This window comes from Hemibagrus wyckioides, linkage group LG02, assembly GCF_019097595.1.
Source record: "Hemibagrus wyckioides isolate EC202008001 linkage group LG02, SWU_Hwy_1.0, whole genome shotgun sequence".
NCBI lineage: Eukaryota > Metazoa > Chordata > Actinopteri > Siluriformes > Bagridae > Hemibagrus > Hemibagrus wyckioides.
Window position 1 is genome coordinate 11962687 of NC_080711.1, and position 16416 is coordinate 11979102.

Genomic DNA, 16416 nt, shown 5'->3' on the forward strand with positions numbered 1-16416 from the left:
ACCATCTATTGATCTAGTAATTACTTAATATTTTCCAAGCTACCCTCAGACATCCACACAGTAATGAATCCATGATGTAACAGGGACCCTAATGACAAACTTGCACTTGATAAAATAAGCAACATGCAGGATGATATGTGAAGTATGAACACTAACTGAAATCATTCAGCTCAATTTAAAGATTTTTCCAGCTGTAGACTCTCCTCTACTCAAGGTAAACACTGGGATGGGATCCCACGAGACCCAAGAAAAGAATCATTTTTATTTTCAGTGATAATAAAAGGTCAGATATGAAGCTATCTATGTCAGATCCTATGTGCAGTATAAGTTCATCATAAAAATGATAAGTGCTTTGAAACAGACTTATTCTATTTACTGAACTTATGACAAAACAAATCCACATAGTTGTAAGATGCCTTTATTATAGTCTTGGGATTCCAGTGACACTGACACAGTACTGAGTCCTAAGCGCTACTCCTCCTTTTAGCCAAATGGAGTTCAAAAAAGGAGAAAGTACCATAATCCTGCTAATATTCTTAAATTAACCTTAGGAAAGAAACTGAAAGACAGGAAATGTCAAAGTAAGAGAGAATAATGGCAGAACAACCCATACACCTTGTTCCTTAACAGACTCACAACATGCACTCTGGAGAGGCTTTAAAAAAAAAAATAAAAAAAAAACCCAATACAGAAGCCAGTGACTACTGTACACTGCTCACACACATGAAATTACAGGAAAACAATATCACCTAAAAATGGTCAAGTAAATTTTCCTGATAGTCCACAGTCTGTCAGCTAGCCACGCTACTGTCCACATCACTTTCAAAAAGAAAAAAATATATATATAAAGGAAAGAGGACAAATACATTCCTACTATATATAAACCGGGAATGCCTGTTTAAATATTAAAGTGTTTTTTTATTGGATTTAAATCACCTGAGCCAGCACCATCAACAGCTGCACTGCATTAGTTTGTTGACATGGACCCTCCATTAAAAACACTTCATTCGGGGGTAAAACCGTCTGCACAAACCTACACCATGTTTCAGTTAATCCGTTTAGGTTTGAAAATTCACTGAAAATTCATCTAAGGTATAACTAGGCCCTTCACATGGAGTTGATCCTGTAACGCTAAAGTGAAAAATGATGTCTAGATCAGATCACAAAGAAAGGCTGGTTTGGTCCGGTTGAAGGCTTAATCTTCCTCACTTCCACTGGCCGAATGCTCCTATTAAATAAAGGACAGGGAGGGGGAGAGAGAGAGAAAGAAAGAAAAAAAATGCAATTAATGCGTCACGTTTTAATAGACAATTAATATATTCTTTTGGGATTTAAGCTCTGTCGTCACTGCCTAACTGATCAGAAGGGAAGTGTGCGTTACCTCTTCCTGCTCCTCCTCACTGTCATCATCGCTTACTACTGGTTTAGGTCGTGAGCCTCTTCCGGTGCGCCGTCTACCTTTCCCTTTCTCGAGAGCTTTCTCCTTACGGCTCAGCTTGATCTTCACCTTTACAGAGCGTGCTACAACACAAACACACACATTACTTTCCCGTCTCCTACACAGAATCTTGTTTACGCTGACAGTCACCGAATACTCACATTCAGACTCTGAGCCCTCATCTGCCTCCTCTTCCTCTTCCTCACTCTCCTCTCCGTCACTGTCCTCCTCCTTTTCAATCTTCTGCCGAACGCTTGTGAACACAGACTGGAGCACGATGGAGTCCTCATAGATCTAATAAAGATAGATGAAGAAATGTTATCTGCCTGAAAAACTCATGTTTGTGTATCTCATACTGCATTTGATTCACAGATTTCACACAGCAGTGAAGGATCTTACCAGTGACCCCTCCAGGTTGAAGGTCTGAGCATTCTGGCAGAGCAGCATGACATCTTTCTCCAAGTCATTCAGACTGCGGTATTTATGGATCCTTATGCGTTCCTGTACACCAATAGACAATCCACATCTAATTACATTGCCTTGAGAATTTACTAAAATGAACTTCTCACTGAAATTTCACACTTGAAATAAACAATCCTGGGTATACATAATCTCACATTTCGCACTGTACATTCGTAAACCCTGGGTAAAATGTTCTTATTTGCATATTCACTGTATCAGTAACCATAACGGCACAGGTCTCCAGGCACCCAAGCAAGTATTAACATCTTTCACAGCTTTCTAATCTTTCTGGCCTTTTTTATTTGTTGCATAGCTGAACAACATTCGTTGACATCCAACTTTCGCTAATTTTTCAGCATCAGCAATTCCCCTTCTTTACAGCATGCACTTCTCTAAAGTTCAGTGTTTCGACAATATCTAGAGAGATATTTTGAGGTGTTGCTACATCCTGGATTTGATGTGACATGAGACATCCGCTGTGCCATCTCTGATTGGGTGTCTGCTGCCAAGCATCTAGCCGTAATGTTTAAACACCACATTAATTCACACTGTACGTTTTGGAAAAGTTCTAATGTGTACAATACAATTTTAATGGAGATGCATAAGAAAAGAAAGAATATTTACCAAAGAATTATTAGAATTTTTCTTTTTATTAAAGAATTTTTGTAAGGTACCTTGATCTTGCGGAAGTCCACAGGTTTGCGGATAAGCTCATAATATTCAGGCAGCTCCTTACGAGAGGGAAGTTGGATAAAGACCTCGCTCAGCTGCCTGCCACTGCTAACATGAAACAAGACCAAATATAATACAAACTAAAAAGGCAAAATAAACTTCTTTTTTACACACTGCCAGCCGTTCAGTTTTAAAGATCTCAAAGACAGCGGTCATTTCATCATGCCTTTCCAATAAAGTCACAAATGAATATCAGTCAAGTAAGTAACTATCAGAGGTTACTGGTTTACAGTAGATGGCACTAGTGATTAAAATCATATAGCTTACTTGTCCTTATACTTGATGACAGCATCAACAATTTTCTTCATCTTCTTGGTGAGGGATGGTGGATTGGGAGAGAGTTTCTCAGCAGGGGGTCGACCCCTTTTCTTTTGCTTCTTACTGTCATCATCCTTATCTCTGCTTCGACCACTGGAGCTGGGCGTGGCTGGGCCTGGGAGGTCTAGGTCACGGTCTCGCTTCCTCTTTCGAGTTGTCTTCTTATGCCGTACTTCCTCTTCAATCTCCTCCAGTGTGCCCTCTTCTATAGCCTGAGGAGTGATTGAGAAACAGCAGGAATTTAAAACTTGCAAATGGAAGAAAAAAAAAACCAATGTATTAAAAAGCCATAAGTTAAAAGCCTCAAGGAATTAAAATAAGTAGGATAAATATAGTTTTGCTTCAAGACAGGACCTCAAACAGGTTTCTGTCATTTTGTCTCACCTTTAGCCACTGTTTCTCAGTAAGCGAGTCACTGTAGTCCACCTCTTTTCTCTGGCGTGATCCACGACCGAACATCTTCTCCTCTTCTTCCTCACATGTGAGTCTTTCCACTTCTGCATCGTCCTTCATAATCCAGGTGGGGAGCTCATCTTCTTCCATCAGACGAGGTCTGCGCTTGGGGTTCCGGGCCTCTTCACGGCGCCGGTCTAGATCCATGCGCTGAAGAGATGCAGGATGTGGATAGAGGGGGACATTGAAAGATAGAATGGGTGAAACGGTATGATCAAAGACAACGTTACAGAGAGAGAATGTGGTTAATCCAGCATTAATAAGTTAGTTACAGAACATACCATAAACTGATCAAACTCCTCCTCACTCCTAGCAATCATTTGATTGACAGTTTCATCGTCAGGTACCTCATCCTCCTCCTGAAAGAGAACGAAAGACAAATCAAATTAGCAAATAGACATCAAACATTCTTTCTGTAATTTGGATTAGGGAAGGCACCACAAAACACAGTGTGTTGCCACAAAAAGGTCAGAATTAGTATAGAAGCTTTACCTCATCCTGTTCCTCATGCTCCAGGATGGCCTGCAGGAAGGCTCTGCGCTCGTGGCTGGAAGACTTCTGGTCGAACATACCGGCCTGGATGACCTTCTGGTCGACGTTTAATTTGTACTTGGCAGCAGCCAGGATCTTCTCTTCCACGCTGTTGACAGTGCAGAGACGCAGAACACGTACCTCATTCTGTTGCCCAATGCGATGAGCGCGATCCTGAGCTTGCAAATCCTGTAGGAAATGGGAAGGATAGAAAATGGAAAATGGGGATGCTATGAATTGTAGGAAGATGTTTGCACGATTTGTTGAAACCATGAATCTCTTTCCTGGCTGCACTCATACCTGATGAGGATTCCAGTCACTATCAAAAATGATGACAGTGTCAGCAGACTGCAGGTTGAGCCCCAGGCCACCAGCTCTGGTACTCAGCAGGAACACAAAGTATTGAGAGGCTGGGTCGTTAAAGTTCTTAAGCAGCATTCCACGGTCCTCAGCTTTAGTGGTTCCTACATACACAGATTTTTTTTTTTTCGATCATTACAGCGTAAACAGCAACTTATCCAAATATATATATATATATATATATATATATATATATATATATATATATATATATATATATATATATATATATATATATATATATATATACATACACACATACACTAATACAGTAAGATAAGTAAAGAGAAACTCACCATCCAGACGCAAGTATTTAAAATTACGGTAGGCAAAATAGTCCTCCATGATGGTCATGAGTGAAGTCATTTGACAGAAGAGCAGCACTTTGTGGTTAGTTGCACGCAGCTTGGGAAGAATGCGGTCCAGAAGCTCGAATTTTCCAGATGCTCGATACAAGTCTAGCCTAGAGAGAAGGTGATGCAAAAGATACAAAGAAAGTCAAATACAATGGCAGAAGGAAGGACACCAGAAATGTACCTTTATATCATTCTGCTCATAAGAGCTCTTACCCTTGAACAATGCCTCCAGTGAAGCCCAGATGCTCAGAGAAGGACTCCTAAAAACAGAAACATGACATCAAGTATATTCAATTTTACATAACTATAATGAATTGCTATATAGGGAAAATTATTAAGTGGTTGGCTATATAAAACTGCAAAGACAAGAAACAAGTATTACCTCAACATTATTTGACAGTATAAAGAACTACTTTATATTGTGAAATATACTGAAACTAGAGGCCTAGGTTTTATGAGCATACCTCTATATGCTGAAACATGTATGGGTGGTTACAGATCTTCCTCAGCTGCATGATTGTGTTCATCAGTGTCTTAGTTCCACCTTTACCCTGCAATACAGAACACGGACATTACCGATGTAACTCGCACGTATACTTCTTTAATCAGTAGAACAAGGGAGTGGATCTTTTCATCATTACCTTCTTGTCTTTCTCTGAGCCATCAGTAAGAAGGACTCCTTTAGCCTGCATGTGTCTGTACAGTACTCTCTGCAGTGCTGACATATCACACTTGATCACATACTCAACCTGCACAGAGGGAGGAAAAACAGGTCACTTGGGCAGGCTAAATGTATACATGATATCTACAAGGTACAGTTGTATCTGAAAGTCAGGGCACTTCCCTAAATGCAAAATGTACTGCTACATTTCAGACAAAATTAATGCTATATCAAAATTTATTTACTGCTCAAAATTCATACCAGTAATCTTCGATTTAATGACGAGGTTAAGTGGAGATGTCTAGATTATATCCTGCTTTTTGTTGTTGCTGACTAAAGACACAAACATTTCTCCCCAATGCTGGACTAACCATGAAGCTATTGCATTATGCAATGTAGATGCTTTAAGTGGCACCATTTTCAACACTTTTTCCATCTTTTAAACCAAAATCCCAGAAGTCGTCCAACTGGCTGTATGAAAAAACAAACAGACCTTCTCAGGCAGCTGGGCCTCAACTTCCTTCTTGAGCCTCCTGAGCAGGAAGGGACGAAGCACTTTGTGCAAACGCCGAATAATCAGAATGGTCTCTTCCTCATTGAGATCAACCTTTAGAATGGCAGCACACATATGATTAATGGAGTTGTTCCCCAACTAGAAACATTTTGCCATATTTCAGATGTGCACTGCATGACATTACCTTTTCACCGGTCATGGCAAATGGTGCATTGAACCACTGCTCAAAGGTGCTGCAGCTTTTGAAAATTGTGGGCAGAAGGAAGTTGAGCAAGGCCCAGAGCTCAGGCAGTTTATTCTGTAGAGGTGTGCCTGTGAGTAGCAGGCGCCTGGGGGCCAGGTAGTGTGTGTTTAGAACCTGAGTCAGCTTACAGTGGTGATTCTTCATACGGTGCCCCTCATCAACAATCATGTACTTCCAGCGGAGCTTAAAAGAAAGATACAGCTTTCAGTTCCCCGAACATATTGGTTGACTTGAATGGCTAACTACTATTTGCATTTGAGAATGCTATAAACACTACATTACACCACAAACACCTGCAGTATACTTTGATCCAAACAGAAATAATTAACACGTGGTAAACATTTGCACTGGGTATGACTGATCTACCTTGGCCAGCACTTGCTTATCTTTGATGATGTACTCATAGGTGGTAAGGAGCACATTGAACTTGCCACTGCGTAAAATGGGAACAAAGGACCGACGAGCAGCAGGAGAGCCCTGAGAAAACAAAGAAACAGTAAATCAATGAACCACAGAAAGAGGGCAACTTGCAGACAAGACACTCGTCTCTTTATTTTGGAAAACGATAATCACCTTATAGGAGACTTTGACCACGGATGGAGCCCATTTATCAAACTCATACACCCAGTTGGACAGAGTCCTGTGAAAAGACAACATAGATGTTCACACAAGAGAAACTCGATTTATTTATTTACTTGCATTAAAATATGCCACACTGAAATAAAAAGAGTGCACATGCTTTAGTCTTTCACACTCCTGGCATATTCCATGAAGCCTAAGAATTCAACAATAGAAATTTCTATCTAGCGCCATAAAAACAAACTAGTATTGTGTACTCAAGTTGCAAAGTATTCTAGACTGTTAATGAGTACTAACCTGGTTTTCCTATTACAGTTACTGCTTGAATTTAAAATGCCCTCATGTAACCAAACCTGCTGTTTTGCATGTCTTTTAGATTGTGCAGAGGAGTCAAAGAGGGTCAGGCCTCAGCCTTTGTTCTGTGTTGTCAATTTTTTTTAATAAATAAAAAGCACATGTACACCAGCTACCCGAGTTCATTTGCTAAAAGCTGAAATTTGTCACATTTGCCTTGTGGGACACCTAGATTAATATAAATTAGGAAACTGAAAAGACTATGTTTGAACAAACACTTAACTTTATATTGAAATGCATGCTTAAAAATATTTCTTTAAATAATTACAATATGATAAAAAAATAAATAAAAAAATAAAAAAAAAACTTACGAGAGGGGTACGATAATAAGAAAGGGTCCATTAAGACGTTTGTACTCCATGAGGTAGGTAATGAGTGCGATGGTCTGGATAGTCTTTCCCAAGCCCATCTCATCCGCAAGAATGCCATTTAGATTATTGTTAAACAGAGACACAAGCCACTCCAGACCTTTAATCTGGTCACACACACAGAGCAAGAACAAAAATATATTGGTTAACATGCTAACGGCTAGTCTCAATATTTTAGCATCTATTTACTTTGCATGCCTGTACCTGGTATTGTTTAAGTGTCCCATTGACCAGGAGAGATGACTGTCGTTCCACTTTCTCAGTGACAGCGTGTGCCACAGCGTAGTAGGACTGCAGGCCAATTTCAAACTGAGCGTGGCTATACTCATCATCTACATCCTGCTTAGCATGCCTGCAAGACAATGTGATGAGAGAAATGCTTAGCATTTTAGTCCACTGCCATAGATTAGGTGATGTCACAGTACAAGAACATCATAATATTAAGCACTGGGGGAAAAAGTTTTTTTCTTTTTACTTCAAATATCTTTGTCTGGACACTGTTCAGTGTCCAAAGGTTCCTTCATTAGTTTTGTACTGGAGCTGGCAGTCTAACAAAATTAACAAGTAATGACGTAGCTCTAGTGCAAAACCAGAATGCTATGACATAGCATGACGACGTTTGTATACTCACTCAATAATGTGACGGGCATCAACCTCAGAAACATCCTCACTGTCAGGATCTGGAATTTTCTTTTTCTCTTCTGCAGGGGGCTGGGATGGTTGCGGCTGCTCTTCTTCCTCTTCCTGCATCGGACAGCAGGGGTGTGTGAGTAATAATAATAATAATAATAATAATAATAATAATAATAATAATAATAATGATAATAGTACAGAAACCCCATAACAACCTCTTTAAAAATCTGTAATCAGCTAATACACAGCATAATTAAATGCTTCTGTTAGGGACAGCTAAACTGTACAAATTGAGGCAGAACACACAACTAAGGATACAAGAACAGACACTTTATCGGTGTGTTTGCACATCAACATGCAAACAAGAATATGGAGACAGAACGCGACTCACCTCTTCTTCATCTGAGCCGCTGTCTTCGCTATCAGACCGTGGTGCCACTTCATACCTACAGATAAAGCAGACAAGTTCATTGTCATGTTTTATTCTTAAATTAACATCAAAAATGCTGCAATACAAAATCACAACACTTAGGATAGTAAATACATCAATATATAAGGACACTTTAAAGATTTTTTTATTTTTAGCAAAATGTGTTCATGGTGAACGAAAACTGCCATCTCAAAAACATTCAAGTATGCTTACCCAGGGTTCATCTCTAGCCAGGCCTCCAGCTGGTTTGCTTTAGGAGCATCCACACCAGTTAGAATCTTGCCACTGTCCACATGAATTACCTTCACTGGGAGGTCACTCATCTGACTGGTCTCATCCAAAGGCTACAACACAGGGAAATGTTTAAATGTTATAGCCAGTATATCATGTTATGCAAATAAAAGGCACTAGCGAGCAAAAAACTAGCAGACTAGATGTAAAAAATAAAATAAAAAATGTAACAAAAACTACAGGACATGCATTATTAATGCTTTAAGTAGTGGTCACTGCTTTACTATATTTGCTGCAGAAGTGGAGCAGGCATGTCAATTTTCTGTCAATTTACATTCAAGTTACTTTGCGGCTAAATAAATTTAACTCACATTCAGTTAGACCTGTCTATATATAGCGATACGAAATATTAGAACATAAGCAATTACCTCTCCATCTGGGCCCAGTGCTGGAGCTCCACTGTCACCATTGTCTGCCTTCTATAACAAATAGAGATTAGCGTTTTTTACGCAATAAGTAAAACATTACCCAGAGTACAACCCTGCTATAGCTGTAAAATGTCCTACCTTCTTTTTCTTCTTCTTCTTCTCCTTGAGAGCCTGAACAGCCTTATGGGCACGCACAAGTTCTGTGAGGTTGGCTACATACTCGTCTGTCTGCTGTAGCAGGTAGGCCAGACGCTTGTCTTTCTTCTGATCAATCAGCTTCCTGTAACCCTCCTCATCTTCTGCCTAGAGGGTAGATAGGAAATATGCTTAGAGGTGGACATTAACCTGGACCACATTTCAATTTGGCTGTGTACACGAATCCTCACCATCAGCCTCCGCATTCTTTCCTTCTCAATGCGCTCGTTCTCTTTTTTCTGCTCACGCTCTGTGTTGGCATGGTAGGTGGCCACAGCTTTGGTAAGCTTCTGCATCTTTCCTGTGATGGAGCGATGGTACTCCTTAAAATCTTTAGCATGCTGGAGGATACTGTTGAGATATTCCTGGAAAAAATAAGGAAGAGAAGATCATGTTTAGATTTAAATTTGTAAATCAGTGGCAAGTGAACAAAACTAAACTAAAAAATTTAAATCTGAACATAAAAACCGCATACATTATTGTGACTAGTTGAAAAAGCTCTTGGCTAAATATGCCAGACAATGCTCCCAAGTACCTGATGCTTTTGACGACGTTTGCGCTCTTGCTCAATCTTCTGCTGCTTCTCCAGTTTCTCTGTGATACGAGCCTCACGCAGAGACTGTCTCTTGCTGCGTTTGTAGGCTTTGGCATTGAGTGCTGTCTCTAAGGCTGTGTCTCGCCGCATACACACTACCACCTCCTGTCGCAGCTGTGAGCGATACAATCATGAGGGTTTACAAAGACTGACATACTCTTTGTACTGCTAGGCAAATGCTGCATTTCTCTTTAGCATGAAGCTCTATTTTGTAGACCTACAATGGCCCTAGCAATGCTGACTATCAGGTACAAAGCAAGAATATCTGTAAGAATTATTTGATATGACAGAGAGAAGAAGCAGGAAATACAGCAAAACTATCTACGCATTTCTGAGATCGCTATGAAAAAAGCAACCGCATACCTGTCTCTGAAAGTTAAGAAGTCTCAGGGCCTTCAGCTCAATGGTGGCTTTGGTCCTCAGGTCAACTGCTAGAGAGCCAGGAATATTCTCTAGCTCTTGAATACGATGGGCTATACGAGCTTGCAGTCTGACACAGAAAAAGATTTAAATGAATAAATTGTTATAGTGCGCACATAGCCATTTCCTACATGACGTTTTTTCTCACCTGTACTCTCGTTCCTGCAAAATCTCCACAGGATCAAGGCCACGAGGTTTGTGAATAGGTGTGATACGGTTCTGTTTTGGATGGAGCATCATGGGAGGTGGCTGGGCTGGCTGGCCTGGAGACTGGGTCTGAGGGGGCATGACAGGCGAAGCAGCTGGGGGTACAGAGGGTGGGGCAGGAGAGGGGCGACCGGTAGGCTGGGGTGGGATTAACTTCTGAGGTGCACTAGCTGGAGCAGCAGCATTCACCATGGGCCCTACAATATACAGACAGACCCAGACAGACACACAAAGTTTAGCATAGCAGTAAAAATTCCCAAACTGCTTACTGAAATTCAAGCAAGAATATTCAGGATCTTTATTTCATTGTAAATAACCTGCAACTGGAAAAAGTTACTTCTACAGGAATCCACTGAAACATAACATGAACTGCTTTTTTAAGCACTTACCTTCAGGCCATGATTTGGGTGGTCCATTGGGAGGCTGTCCCTGCATACCTGGGGGAACTCCAGATGGTCCTGGAGGAGGCATATTCGGTCCTACCATTCCTGCAAAAGGACACAAAGGCACCTGGTTCTATGGGTGTAATCCAATCACATTCAATATTACACAAGACATTAACCAAGGTGAGAGAGAAGAAAAAGGAAAACAGCATTACCATGTGGTCTGTTGTAATTAGGGCCAGGTAGGCCAGGACCTCCTGGTCCAGGAGGGCCAGCTCCAGGTCCTGAAGCAGGGGGCATATTGGGCATCCCTGGCTGCATTCCTGGCACTGGCCGCTTGCCCTGCACCGCAATCTGCAGGTGGTCAGGCAGAGCCTGCCCACGAGCCAGCATCTTGTATGCCATGATCTGAGCCCTGAGCTGGTGAAGCTGGTTCTGGTTAAATGGTGTGGGACCTCCAGGGCCACCTGGGACACTAGGACCTGCTGGTCCACCGTTAGGCCCTGTGCCCGGACTTGGTGCAGCACCACCTCCCCGATTTTGCTGACCCATAGCCTGAGGGTCTCCACCCTCTATGGGCACACCACCAGGGCCAGATGGCATCATCGGGCCAGAAGGAGGGCCATTGGCAGGCACAGGACTGGGAGCATGTTCAGAGCCACCAAGAGGAGAGGGATAACCTGAAAAGGATTTAAAACATGCAATTAAAAGGAAAGAATAGGGGGAAAATACAGGCTTTAAATACATGATTTCAGGGTTTAAATACAATACAAAAATTGTCATGTTCCCCACTGTAACATGTGCAAACCTGGCAAACTGTTCCTGCACACCCGAATAAAGCAGGCAAACTGTGCCTAAGCAGCGATGTCTAACTGTGTAGAACTTTGATCCTGTTAAACTGGATACACCTTTGTTTTAAGTCCTCTGGAAATCATGTTCTTGCAAATTCTTGTAGCCATGACATTTAACTGCAACCTTTACATGGCTCAGTTTTGCTGCTTCTCTTTCATATGTAATTAAATAAATAATTTAGGAACTTTAATTGCACAGAAAACACTCAAGTTGAAGAAATACAACCATTAATACAAATACAATGCTGAGCCTGGCATTTTACAGACACGCTATTACTTCCTTCTTTGGCATAAATCTTCACACCACCAGTGGGCAGTTAAGTAATGCAACAAATTACAATATTAAACCTATGCCATGCCAAGTATGTACCTTGGGAATGTTGGTCCATGGGACTGGGTGGAGGTCCCATACCACTGTGACCTCCCTGTCTCATGCCCATGCCCTTCATCTGGCTGTAGCGAGGGTCATCTGGCATGCCCTTCTCATGCATACCCTCCATAGGCTGTAGACAGGAAGAAGAAGCAGCGGTCAGAGTTTATTTATACATAATTTGCAAAATTATGCAGCTGAGATAAAATTTCTTGGGGTTTAGAAATTTTATTACACTAAAGAGAAAGTCCAATGAAGTTAAGACTTAATGTTATGGCGTTTTCTCTGCTCTGTTCTTAATTTAATATTTTGGATGCTTTGCCAGTCGTTGTCCCATTTATCCCATCCCATGGCAACAGAGGCTTTATTATCTGTAGAGTCTGTAGCAATAGCTTCCAAAATATTGCTTGGAAAAAATGTCTTGTACAAAAAAATTTATTTACTGTTTAAAAAAAAATAAAAAAATAAAAAAAAGCTTTAAGCTGAGCACATTGTGGCGGTCTATTTGTTTGATAAATCTAGTGGTGTAAAAAGCACTGTTGTAACTAGAGAAGGAAGATGGCTTGCCAGAGGAGAAAGTCAGAGGTCTATAAAACTCTGTTGCCATGGTATAAATAAGATGATGACTGGCAAAGCATCCAAAAAATCAAGACAATCAAAACAGAGGAAGCACCATAAAGTCTCCGCCTGATTTGTCAGTATCATTATTTAAGATCATAAACTGACCAGAAACCTGTACAAAACGAGACGTTCTTTGCCACCATACTTGTATAAACTCACCTTGTGCATCTGATGCATATTTTCCTGCGGGTATCCTGAGGGCCCCTGTGGAGGTAGGTTGTGTCCTGCAGGTGGTGGTCCTGGGCTGGGGCCCATCATACCATGAGCAGATCCAGGTGAAGGTCCTGGGCTTGGACCCAGCATGGCTCCTGGAGACGGACCGGGACCTGGAGAAGGGCCGGGCCGAGGGGTCCCTCCCATGGGGGGGTCCGGAGTGGACATCTCTCAGCAGAGCCGGGAGGAATGAGAGGAAAAAATGTACTGTTCTGCACAGAGAATGATAAAGTACAGACATAGTCAAGTACAAAGACTACACCTTGAAAAAAGATGAAACGATAAAAATGTACATCACATCATATCTATATCTATATATCTATCTATCTATCTATCTATATATATATATGATACACCAGAATCAATAGAGTTGTCTCTGAGACATACACTTTTTGGGAAAATCTAATTTGTGATCATGGTTTTATTTATTTATTTTGTTTAACTGTTTGTTCAATGTTAATAGTTAATATAAAATTTGTAATAGATTCGTATTTTGAATGCTCACTGAGAGTTGACAGTTAACTAAGTTTAGGCGTCCATTATAAGACAGCATACAAGATATTTTTTTTTTTTGTTCACAGATACTGATAAACAAGACAGAGAGTTTGTGGTCTGTTGACCTTTCAGTGAACCCTTATTTTCTGTTGCCCAACAAAACTCACAAATTCCCATCTTTATTAAATAGCAAACAAGTAAAAAGTTAATTAGATTTAAAAAAAAAAACAAAAAAAAAAACACCATCAACTGAACATGATTTTTTGCTTTGACTGTACACGTTCTAGGCTCAGCATATGACCGCACACTGCTACATCATGACTATAAAAATATTCATTTATTAATTGATATTAATAAAGTTGGAAGTGTTATTTAATTGTCCTGGTTTAATACAGCCAGCAAACACAATCTATAGTCTTTTACATACAGACATAACAAAATTACAAAGAAAAAGAGCAATGTAATTATTTTAAAATGCTTGAGAGGCAAAATAGATGAATATAAAATATACTAGAATTTTACAGACATATGACATGCTGCCAGCTCAACATAACACTTAAACAGAGCCTTGCCCAGCTAGTGATAGCACAGAAAATCTTAGATTAAATAAGATATAATCATGACCTTGAAATGTAAACAATAAAACGGTTATGGGAATATAATCAAAAGGACGTCCCGAAAATATACTATTCCTCTTATGCCACAGTAAGTTGCCAATCCTTTGTAAATAACGAAAGAATCATGTCATACTTTTTATCCATTTATTTTTACATTTAATGTTGTGGACCAAATGTGGAAAGTCAGTTCTTGGGGTCTCTTACATAATAACAGCTAGAAAAAAAAAAGTTACAGCTTTATGATGCAAAATGCTGACAATGGAGGCTCTTTCTGAACAAAATCTTAAATAAATGTCCCCTCAAAGAAAACTGATACCTATAGAGCTATAAATGTGAGCTGAGATTGACCAGTAGCGACACTACAGTCAGAGGCGTGCTGTTATAGAGAATCAATCAGATGCTGAGCAAACACAACAAAACATTAAACAGTGCTGTGGTAGTGTGTGTTACTGGGCACAAACATGAGATTTATTCCCATTGTTTAGCCCTGTCCACTGTAACATATGAATACTGGAAAGCAATGACTAAATTATGGCTCGTTTGAGAAGTTTTATCAAGAAATAAAGAAGCTGAAAAGGCAGAGCAACCTACACTGTGACTTCTGTCACTGACCAAACAGATGGCTGATGGAAATACAAAGGGCTCAAGCTGACTCCGTGTTACGCCCGAAAACACACAGTGAACGATTTAAAAACAATAATAGGCTTAGTATTTGGTCAAATTAAATATACTGTGCCATTTCTATTCATAATTATTAGCAGTAAACTTGCGTGAAGTAGGTCTGGTCGATGATGTGGTGCGTGTCTGTGACCAGCTTAGCGTAATTGCTAACAAGTGTTCAGCTCTCATATTTCTTTATAAAAAAAATAAGCTTCGTTTTTTTTTATTGTCTTGCTTTAAATGTATACCTTACGTTTAAAGAAGAAAAACCGCGTTTACTTTTAATAGTACAAACTTCTAAAAGACGTTTAAAGAGTTAAGTCAGAAATGATCCTATTGACGTGAACTCATTCAACAGCAGCTGTAGCAGCTAACGCTGTTAGCTAGCGACCCGGCAAGTTTTTCAGAATTCTGTACAGGGCCACTTCCGCCACTAAAATGACAAAAAAATAAAAAATAAAAGAGTTAATATCCAACAGTAAAGTTTACACACATGGAAAGCAGCGCTTAGAAAGAGAGAGGGGAAAAGAGCTAATGCTAACTAAGTAGAAACAGACTCTATTAGCTAGGAAGCCGTGTAAGCAAGTTCATCATGTAGCCAGTTAGCTTAGCTGTGGAGGAAAAAACCAGTTCATTGGTACGGAAAACAACCAAGTGCTTAACTTCGTCTTGTTTAATCTGTGCGTCGAGGAATTTTTACACCATCGTAATTTATATATATATATATATATATATATATATATATATATATATATATATATATATATATATATATATATATATATATATGTGTGTGTGTGTATAAAGTAAATGTAGCCGGTTTGCAGTAGAGATACACAGCCGGCCATGCCGTCCTCCCCCCGTTCGCCAAGTTTAACGCTTTAAAGAGGTAGAGAGGTGAAAATGTAAGCTAATGTTACTTTTTAAGCTGTTTGTCCAGCACTGCTCCAGCACTCTCAACTCAGTCCCGTGTCCAAACTACATTTCCACAACTATATTCATTCATTCCTTTCTCTCTCCGTCGCTGTGTCGATTAGGACATAATGTCGGTCTCGCCGTAGCTCCGAAGGGAAAGCGAGATCATTTCAATACACCAACTTTCCACATTTCCGCGTTTACCGAACACGTTTAAAAACCTCTGGTGTTTTATTATGTGCCAGAGTTATGAAGACGCCGTAAACAACTTACATTGTGTGAAGTCAGGTTTCGCCGGTAAATCCCCCAGTTTTCTTCAGCTAGCTATCTTAGCTAGAAACAAAGAGCAGCTCAGCCTGTTCCGTTTTCCCCTCGCTCCCCCCCCACCGCTCTTGTGTGATTGTATGGTTTGGCCATTGCGCTTCACTAGCGCCCCCTTCCCCCACCAACTAACGGAAAGGGACTGCGCATGCGCGAAGCGAGCTGCTTTACAGCCAGGAATGCAGGCTGCGCGAGCGCGTGGGGGTGGGGGTGGGGGTGGGGATGGGCGCTCCATATACAAGAACCTACTGAAGAATATTTATTGTGAAGCATCGAAAGGACATAATGTAATGGAGTTTTTATATTTTTGAACCATTTTTATAGACCAGGAGATCTTTATATAACGTCATATGCTGAATTAATTAAACTACCCTAATAAGTTGCAAAAACTATTTATCTTAATTTAAAAGTCTAAATATATATATATATATATATATATATATATATATATATATATATAT

At 40.2% G+C, this 16416-nt stretch overlaps 1 protein-coding gene across 3 annotated transcripts; it reads right to left on the bottom strand.

The window, feature by feature from the left end:
* Positions 1-248: 248 nt before the first annotated feature.
* smarca4a (SWI/SNF related, matrix associated, actin dependent regulator of chromatin, subfamily a, member 4a) lies at positions 249-16043 on the bottom strand. Of its 3 annotated transcripts, none has more exons than XM_058415173.1 (34): positions 15908-16043; positions 12894-13159; positions 12114-12246; positions 11108-11572; positions 10899-10997; positions 10451-10706; positions 10246-10372; positions 9823-9996; positions 9479-9652; positions 9231-9395; positions 9093-9140; positions 8647-8777; positions 8395-8449; positions 8002-8114; positions 7575-7722; positions 7314-7477; positions 6643-6709; positions 6436-6546; positions 6010-6252; positions 5805-5918; positions 5292-5399; positions 5115-5201; positions 4864-4910; positions 4591-4757; positions 4235-4398; positions 3896-4123; positions 3685-3762; positions 3335-3553; positions 2900-3162; positions 2575-2680; positions 1838-1939; positions 1600-1732; positions 1382-1521; positions 249-1228 (listed from the first exon to the last, which is right to left on the bottom strand). In XM_058415173.1, exons 2-34 carry the CDS (start codon positions 13113-13115, stop codon positions 1196-1198), a joined length of 4884 nt encoding a protein of 1627 aa, XP_058271156.1. In that variant the 5' UTR covers positions 13116-13159; positions 15908-16043; the 3' UTR covers positions 249-1195. The 3 variants fall into 3 exon arrangements, with proteins under 3 accessions (XP_058271156.1, XP_058271166.1, XP_058271147.1); XM_058415183.1 differs by having other exon boundaries at positions 2575-2677; positions 9093-9143; XM_058415164.1 differs by having other exon boundaries at positions 9093-9143.
* Between the last annotated feature and the right edge of the window lie 373 nt (positions 16044-16416).

What these genes read in the sequence shown, in the direction of transcription:
- smarca4a (XM_058415164.1), bottom strand. Translation starts at nt 13,115, where the DNA reads ATGTCCACTCCGGACCCCCCCATGGGAGGGACCCCTCGGCCCGGCCCT. An exon ending in GGACACTTAAACAATACCAG is followed by an intron (nt 7,478 to 7,574) that starts GTACAGGCATGC and finishes GTGTGTGACCAG; the next exon opens with ATTAAAGGTCTGGAGTGGCT. An exon ending in ACATGTTTCAGCATATAGAG is followed by an intron (nt 4,911 to 5,114) that starts GTATGCTCATAA and finishes TTCTGTTTTTAG; the next exon opens with GAGTCCTTCTCTGAGCATCT.